The following is a 9,415-nucleotide window of genomic DNA, read 5'->3' as shown; positions in this document are numbered from 1 at the left end:
ATGACTGGCTTAAAATGAACTAAAAATCAGACACAATTTTTAGAGGCAACATTAATAATCAAAACGTGAAAATGTATTAATAAGAAATTTAATAAATGTTTATTGTTTAATTATCCATTAAATGTAATAAATGTTAATTTATTAAACATTAATACATGTTCATTCCCAACATATTTTGGGTTCATTTTAAGCAACCAATACAATCATTTTTAAACAATAATTGAGTCAAATAAAACTACCCAGCAGGTTGGGCAAACATTTAACCCAATCGTTGAGTTTGTCCATCTTGGGTTGTTTTTAACCCAGTATTTTTATAGAGTGTAAAATAAAGGGTTTTTTCCTCAGTGATGCCACAGAAGAACCATTTTTGGTTCCCCAAAGAACATTTCAGTCATCAGTTCCAATAAGAACCATTTTTTCTTAATGTGGAGAACATTTTAATATTCTAAAGAACGTTTAGAACCTTTTTTTTTTCCCACAATAAAGAACTTTTTGTGGTTCCATGGATGTAAAAACGTTCTTCACTGAGCCATTTGTGCCAATGAAGAGCCTTTATTTTTAGGGAAAAGATGTTTAAATGTTCTTCACACTAAGAAAGAACTGTTCTTTGGGGAACCAAAAAGGACTATTATTTGGCATCGCATTGGAGCCTTTATTTTTTGTAGGTTCCATGTAGCTACCTATATTAGTACACGAATGTATGTATATAGTAAATTCCGTTTAATTGGGACATATTTTGCCTTTGAGATGAGGTGGAAAAAGTTTCCCAATTAACCTTAATTCACCTCTACATATTTTGAAGGGGTACCGCCCCCGGTGGCAGCTTACACATACATGAATTCGACGTACATGAAAATCATAATAGATCGGCTATTCTGCACAACCCTTGACCGCGCCACGCGCTGAAGTAAGAAGGAAGACGTTATTGCGCACAGCAGGTGCGCAGAATCCCGTCAGGCTATGGTGCGCGAGCTGCTGACGGGTCCGGTGGCGCGCGGCGGGGTGGAAGGACCTCTGATTCACCCTGAGGCACAACCAGGCCAACAAACAGGGCAGTGTGATCGGAAAGAGGTGAAAGAGAAACCCCCGGGACACGACGACACTAATGAACGACCACCTGTGAAAGTAGTTTAAAATCATGAAATTGCATCAAATATAGACGAACGTAATGGTATTGAAATGTTACAAATTAGTATAACTAATGTGAGATCTAGGCTACTTATACTATTGCAGTGCTTCCCAAACAACTTTGAGACAAAATATTTTTGACGTCTCCCTGAAATCTTTAGTTAATATTTCAATAATTTAACATGTTCAAGGTTCTCTGATGACGTTAATGCTCACGTGAGATGCAGATAAACAAATAAAATAGCTTAGTATTTTCCATAGGCCTAAGAGTTTTATTTTGATTGTTTTTTTTGTTTTTTTTTTTTCAATTAGTTATGTATTTTAATCTCACCTTTTTACGATGTAATCAGCTAGTAATTAACTCAGCCCCTTAATTGAAATACAAAATAATTAATGTGATCGCACATTATTGTATGTCAGAAAGTAAATATCTTGAAATAAACTGTCTGAATAATAAGGAATAAGATTAATAAAAATTTTAAAGTGACAGATAGATTCCACCTAGAATTTGGTTTATTATATAATGGCAAAGACATACAGAACTAAATCAAGAATATTAAGTTTTAAATATATAGATACATGTATATAAAAAAAAGTTTAAAATCACAAATAAAGGAGGCCGAATATTACTGCCGTTGATTTGCAGCAGAAATCGCCGCCCTCTGCAGAGAAACTTCAGGGCGAAATCCAGCAGCCAATCAGAGAAGGACCCGATGGGCCTCTGCTGCTCCTTTAAGAGATTTTTTTCCATGAATTGATTTTTTTCTCGCTCTTCACACAACGAGGCTCTTTAAGCCCCGGCGCGCGACACAGAGCAGGCATTCAGAGCGCGAGCGAGGGGGCTGAACCGACGGACTCTCGCGCTGGGCGGGCGACCTGCTTTCAGTGCAGTAAGACGCTTGACATTATTACCTCTCTCTGTCTATCACTTACTCTGTGTGCATGGGAATATACGGCATTGCAATGTCTAAACGGAGAAATTCTTCTACTTATTACTATTTTTGGAAACAATAAATATACATCGAATTGAACTTATTCGCTGTATACTCATTTGAATTCGTTTTCTGTTCGGTTCATGTCTGCTGTAGTTTGAGGGATAATTGTAAAAAAAGAAAGTTTCTCATCGAAATAGATTAAAATACACGCGATTATTTAAAAAACCTTTAAAACTAAGTTGGTGTCACGGGGTGTACATTTCGAGATTTGCGTTAATGTGTAGATCAGTGTTGGGTTAATCTGTCTTAATTTGGTAAAACGGCTTAATCTATCCTAATCGAAATATATACACTTCGATATTTTAGTAAAATTACGGCTGGATTTGAATACTTTGATTTGATACGTGTGCATAATCTTTGTCCAGTAGCCTATTTTATGTATTTGCAGTTATATTATCAATGTTTTTGTTTGTTTGTTTGTTTTGTTTTTATTCTGTTTTACTTGCGTGTTTGTGAGCAATAATTGCAATCTTTGGCCAAAATGCTCGTAATACAAGCACTTAAGTACAAAATCCTTTAAGTCTGTTATATTCCAACAATATTGAAAATTCTGAAGAAAACACGTTTATTGATCAAACGATTCCGTATAAACGAATCAAATCAATGGCGCTTTCAAATTAGTGGAAGTTCGAATCTAATTTTTTTGTCACATTTGTTTAATTGTGCCATTTAGGAAATGTTTTTGGCATGAGTGAATTAGGGGCAAATTATTGCCAAACCAGGCGTTATGATCCGCCCTACTCTAGCCAAAGACGAACTGAATCAAATTTGAGCAAATAAGTGGCGGAAATAAAACCGATCTGCAGTAAATAGTTGAGTGGTTGATAATAATGAACAGAAAGTTTCTTAAGTTCTCTTACTTTGTACGAGAAATGTGTTGAATGGAAAACAGCAAACTCAGAAGCGCAATTAGCCTGCTATGAAATGGACCGTGTTGCTAAAAACAAATTGCTTTATATTTTTGTCCCAACGAAACTACTTCATAGAAAAGTAAATAAGACACAAATGATTAAACATTTGTATTCCCGTGACCCTAACAAATGGGACTGAATATTAAATCATTCTGGTACTGTTGAAGTGAAGTCACCTGTGTCTTATCTTAATTAATACTGGTGTCGGATGGGTTGTTCTTCTGAGATTCGATCCGCAGTAATTCAAGCTCAGCTCTGGCTACAGACTTTTTGCCGTATATATAAATCAATATCTGGTGTTGATCTTCTGTAATTAGGCCTGTAGTAAGCCATATACGCAAAATGAATTATTTCGCGTATATTCACTGTGCCGGTTGCTTGAGTTTTCATAAACACACTGCTCTGACTTTCTGTATTTTCCTGCTGGTTATGAGTCGTCGCTTGTGCTTTCACCAACAAACACTGTGTAATTCAGCTGCCCACAGCAGCGCCGCTCCGTGTTTATCCAGCAGCAGGGCGGAATGAAGCCGGTATTATTCCAGCACTCTCTCTCCCGGGAGCTTGAACAAACCGCCAAACCTTCAACAGTAGCTTGTTAGCAGGAGTGAAGCTAAAATAACACACACGCAGACCGAGGCGAACTGACGCCACCGTATGATTGGCCTGGAAAAAAGACGAATTCTAAATAAAGTCAAAGCCTCAGTGTTTGTAGCCGTTTTTCCTGAACAGGTTTGTGTTGTTCGCGAGGCGTTTGAGTGAACAGCGAAGAGGTTGTGCGGTAGGGAACGTTCCCACAACTTTCAGTAATGTTTGGTAAATGTTAAAGTAAAATTTACAATAAATAACATATTTAGAACGTTCTCAGAATGTTCTTGGAACGTCTTTATGATGAACGTTCTCATAAAGTTAAGAAAATATTTTTCGAAAATCCTTGCTATTTGTATTTAATGAATGTTAACGTTGACATTCTTGGAATATTACAGATAATTATAAATTAAAAATATATTTTGAGTAAAACTAAGTTATAGGACAATGGCTACTAAAGTAACCTTTTACATAACGTTCTAATCTCGACAAGAAAGCTGGACGTTTAAGAAACATTGCAAATCACTGTTTCCACGTTTTTAGAACAATTTATTAGCTGGGATATAGCCTATTAAAACGTAAAAATAATAGCCTATTATTGAACACTGAGAAGAAATGCTTTACAGAAACATGCAAATGTAACACACAAACTCCAGACCACCAATAATATTGAATAAAATTACCTTTGTGTCTACTTTTTTTGCAGGTTTTTCAGCAGATCTATATCCAGAGGAAGACGGCGGATGGATTCATTCTGACAGAACAGAGCGCGCATGAAAAGAAACTTAAAGTTTCACTTGATGACCTATAATTAAAAAAAAAAAAAAAAAAAAAAAACACACTGGCAATTGTTTTAGAGAACATAAAATAGTTTTTAGAGAACAAAGAGGTCCTGTGAGGAAAAACTCACCTACCCAAGACACCTGTGGCCGAAGAGCGAGAGCATCGATGTCGGCGGAGGAGCACAGTATGTCGGAGGTGGAAATGAGTCCTGGGGTCTCGGATGACGGTCACTCTATGTCCCCCGGGCATTCGTCCGGAGCTCCCGGCGGGCCGGACTCCCCTCTTCCCGGTCAGCCGTCTCAGATTCCCGGCGTCGGTGATGATGGAGCCGGAGTCTCTGCAGGTGTTTCGGTGAAGTCCGACGACGACGACGACCGGTTTCCCATCGGCATCCGCGAGGCGGTTAGTCAGGTGCTCAACGGCTACGACTGGACTCTCGTGCCATGCCCGTGCGCGTGAACTCGGGCAGTAAGAGCAAGCCGCACGTGAAGCGGCCGATGAACGCGTTCATGGTGTGGGCGCAGGCCGCGCGCAGGAAACTGGCGGATCAATATCCGCACCTGCACAACGCCGAGCTCAGTAAAACACTTGGAAAACTCTGGAGGTGAGAGCAAAAAAATAATTTAACGTCTACTGGCGCCACCAGCTGTGCATATCAGATGCCATGGCACTACAAATTTGCCATGTCATGCTCTAATTAATATCATATAGTCACAAATAGGCCAAAGCTTTATTTATAGGCTACAGATTGAAGAAAAATCAGAATAATTGCATCTCCATTAAACCATGGCGATCAAACTGAGCATTTCCAATCATAAACCACTCAAGAAACAGCCACCATCAATTCATTACTGTAATTCTATTAGTTAATAATTGATGCTCCAGTTTAATGTGTTCTGCTGTAGATCTAGTCAAATCTGATGGCCACACCTCACTGTAACCTTCATATTAACTGCACACTGCTCACTCGGCCTCTGGCTTTGAGTTTCTCAAGGGCTTTAGCTGAGAATAATCATTCCTTCAACATGCCAGATTAGAGGGACAAATCCCTTCAGGAGCTGCTGTGGAAAAGACATGCTGTAAACAGCACCATTAACCTGAGCTAGTATGCCAACAGCAGCTATTACGTAGTGCATTTATCTAAAAAGGTTTATTTTCATGAGGGAGTGAGTGTTTGGTTCTGCTGGGTTTCTAGATGCTCAAATAAACTAATGAAAGCGTCTTGGTCTACAGATGACTGCATATATAACAGGTGGAGAATAAAACCGCAGAGTTGGTTCATACACCAGCTGGAAACTGATCGTCTGCTCGTGTTAAACTCTCAGAGGAGAAATCTGAGCCAGTCTCAGTATTTAACAGTTCAATAATCATAGTTCATTCGACACTTAACTTGATAAACTGCAGATATTCTCTAGATTTAAATAAGATTTTATTGTCATATTGATGGTATGTTTGTTATTTGTCCAGTGATTAGGTTACAGGACCTACTTCTCTCTATCTGTCACATTTGTTTCAGTATTAAATATTTTGGTATTTTACACATTTTGCATATCATATTGTGCAGAAGATTAAATTTTTTTGCATGTGTGTTTCAGGCTGCTGAACGAGACGGATAAGAGGCCGTTCATCGAGGAAGCTGAGCGTTTGAGGAAGCAGCATAAGAAAGACTATCCTGAGTACAAATACCAGCCACGTCGACGCAAGAACGGCAAACCTGGATCCAACTCTGAGGCCGACGCCCACTCCGAGGGCGAGGTCAGTCACAGCCAATCACATTACAAGAGCCTGCACCTGGAGGTGGCGCACGGCGGGGCCGCAGGGTCGCCATTGGCCGACGGACACCACCCTCACGCTACAGGTGAGTTACACCTGCCTACACTAAGAACTTATTTTGAAAGAAATTAATGTTTATTTAGAGAGGACAGGATTCATCTGAAGTCATTTATAAAGATTTCCATTTCAAATTGAACCTTCTATTCATCAGGGAATCCTTGATAAACCAAATTTTGTTAACACAAAAATATGAAGTACAACTGCATGTTTCAAATGTTTTTTGAGAAGCAATCAGCATTTTAGATTGATTTCTGAAGGATCATGTGACACTGAAGACTGCAAAAAATTCAGCATTGCCATCACAGGAATAAATTCCATTTTAAAGTATATGCACATGGAAAACATATTATATAATTTTTTTATAATAATATTTCACTATTTTTACTGCATATATTTGGTCAAATAAACGCGGTCTTCTTTCAAAAATGACCACAAATGTCCTCTAAAACTCTTCCATTTGTTCCCTCAGGTCAGAGTCACAGTCCTCCGACGCCCCCTACCACTCCTAAGACGGAACTGCAGGGGGGAAATCTGGGGAGGGGAAGCGTGAGGGCGGAGCCTCCAGGAGCGGTTTGGGGGTGGGAGCAGATGGAAGCTCCGCTTCCTCATCCGCCAGCGGTAAACCGCACATCGACTTCGGTAACGTGGACATTGGCGAGATCAGCCATGATGTAATGGCCAACATGGAGCCGTTCGACGTGAACGAGTTCGACCAGTACCTTCCACCCAACGGGCACCCGCAGGCGTCGGGCGGCGCAAGTGCCGGGTCTTCGGCTTCTCCGTATGCTTACGGCATCTCCAGCGCTCTGGCGGCCGCTAGTGGTCACTCAACCGCCTGGCTTTCCAAGCAACAGCTGCCGTCCCAGCAGCACTTGGGCTCGGATGGCGGGAAAACACAGATTAAGAGTGAGACGCACTTCTCCAGCGACGCGGCCGCTGCGGCTAGCGGGTCACACGTCACGTACACGCCTCTCAGCCTGCCGCACTACAGCTCCGCCTTCCCCTCACTGGCGTCACGTGCACAGTTCGCAGAATACGCCGAGCACCAGGCGTCCGGCTCGTACTACGCCCACTCCAGCCAAACCTCCGGCCTCTACTCCGCCTTCTCCTACATGGGCCCCTCGCAGAGGCCCCTGTACACAGCCATTCCGGATCCCGGTTCTGTGCCGCAGTCGCACAGCCCGACTCACTGGGAGCAGCCCGTCTACACCACCTTATCTCGACCGTGACATGCGTTACGGAGGTGACGCGATGCTCTCGTTTCATTTCCAGTCACTGAAGGTGACCGAAAATCATCAAAACACTCGCCTGCACCACAATCTACACAGACATAAATCTGCGAGAAAGGGTGTGTGGAGATCTGCAGGGAAAATATTCTCACGTTGCCTCTCAGGCTGATAAAATCCATCGCGACCCGTTTCACAGAGATCTGCTCGTCCGCCAATTTGACACAAGTGGTATTTCATGAGACTTATTACCAAAGTACTGAGACCAAAACATTAAAATGAGCAAAATGGGCGTAGTTTCTGAACTCTGTATGGTTTGGCAAACTTCTTCCAACACATTCACACAAACTTACACCTGATGTTATTACCTGTACATCCACATGTTTTTTTTTTTTTTTTGTATGTATGAATAATCTCTTTTTATTAACCAAAATAAGGCCATATTGTTTTTATCTTGGAAAAATAATGACGTGTTTTTATTGTTGTAATCTTTTCTATTGTTGTTACTCTTGTGTTGCCATAACTACACTGAAAAGTCTTCACCACTGTCTAGTGTTTGTTAATGACATTTGTGTTTTATGACTTTCAGCGTGTGTAAATATCAGTGCCAGGGCGCAATAAACGCGTCTTATTACTCCAAACACACAAACGGAGTACTGTAATGCAATATGTTTCCGTCACATCGGAATTAACGTGATTATGAGTTTCTGGTATAAAATTACCTTCTTTTTTTATTGTTTTAGCTAACACCGCTAGTGCCTCAGTCCATCGGAAACGGTTCGTAATCGCTGATAAATTCAAATTAAATCACGTGAACTCTTTTCAGGGCGCGAACTTTCAGCCGTTTGCCAATTCGATTTTTTGCCCAACATATACGAGTTTGAAATAGTGCCGATTTATATTTTGTGGAAATAATGTCCGTTTCAGAACATTACCCTTGGTTTTATTTCGTAAAGAGAGTCTAGTTAAAAGACGTTTAGTTGTTCACCGTTTTTCTCCCTTTGTTATAGTTTTCGCCCTTTTTATTAGAACTATTCTGAAACAACGGAAACAAACAACATTCTTGTTATATATTACAAAATATTATTTATATTTGTTGTTTTTGTTCGTTTTTTTATCAGTAGCGTTTTATTCTGACTTTGGAAACTTTTGTCGTGTAATTCTGTGGTGGGTAAAAGTGTTGTTGTTTTACTTTATCAGTGTAAATAGAAGAGAGCAGTGACTAACTTCCCTCACTCTAAATAAAGCTGCAGTCTGTACAAACGAGTCCTCGTCTTCATACACAATCACCTGATTATTAATCTTCCTCTTCTTCTGATCTGCTCTATACCAGATCTTAACATATCACCCACAATATATTCATTTTCTACACTCAATATATGATGAACAGCAGGGTAAATGATATCGGAATAAAGAAGTTGAGGGAACATTCTGGGAACGTTAGGCGAATGTTAGTGGAACGTTCTTTAGTTCTAAAAAAGAACATTATCTTTTTGTAAATAAAACTTTCCTGGTTAAAACTAACGTCATAAATGCATGTTTTGGGAACGTTCTGAGAACATTCTGGGAACCAAAATTCGCTAGCCGTACATTTGTTAAACTCCAGTACACACTGCATAAGATATTGTGATATAATAATGCAATATTTGACTATTTCCATACTTGGACATGTGACAACAATATAGCCTAGTATTAATGTTTAAAATATTCACTATGCTTATTATCCCTAAAGAAACCAGTATGTTTTTTTGATGTGTATCTGAGCTTGTAGGTTCATTCTGATTGGCTGAAACCATTATCATGACAGCGCACATCTCTACATCCTCTGCATTAATATATATGTGTGTGTGTGTGTGAATGCTGCCCTGCATATCTGCATGTGTGTGTGTGTGTGCTGAGAGCTGAAGCTGATTTCTAATTCCCCTGATTTAATCATCTGTGTGATACTTTGGTT

General features: G+C 40.0%; 1 protein-coding gene across 1 annotated transcript; it reads left to right on the top strand.

Moving 5' to 3' along the window:
- The first annotated feature begins 4,403 nt into the window (after positions 1-4,403).
- LOC125275223 (transcription factor Sox-10-like) lies at positions 4,404-8,720 on the top strand. The gene is given in 5 exon segments (XM_048201999.1): positions 4,404-4,844; positions 4,847-5,006; positions 5,998-6,260; positions 6,705-6,769; positions 6,772-8,720. Coding segments are annotated over 5 exon segments (1,458 nt in total). The 5' UTR covers positions 4,404-4,567; the 3' UTR covers positions 7,465-8,720.
- Positions 8,721-9,415: the final 695 nt, after the last annotated feature.

The sequence above is a fragment of the Megalobrama amblycephala genome, linkage group LG1 (genome assembly GCF_018812025.1).
Source record: "Megalobrama amblycephala isolate DHTTF-2021 linkage group LG1, ASM1881202v1, whole genome shotgun sequence".
Lineage (NCBI taxonomy): Eukaryota > Metazoa > Chordata > Actinopteri > Cypriniformes > Xenocyprididae > Megalobrama > Megalobrama amblycephala.
This window is presented reverse-complemented; position numbering and strand designations above follow the sequence as displayed.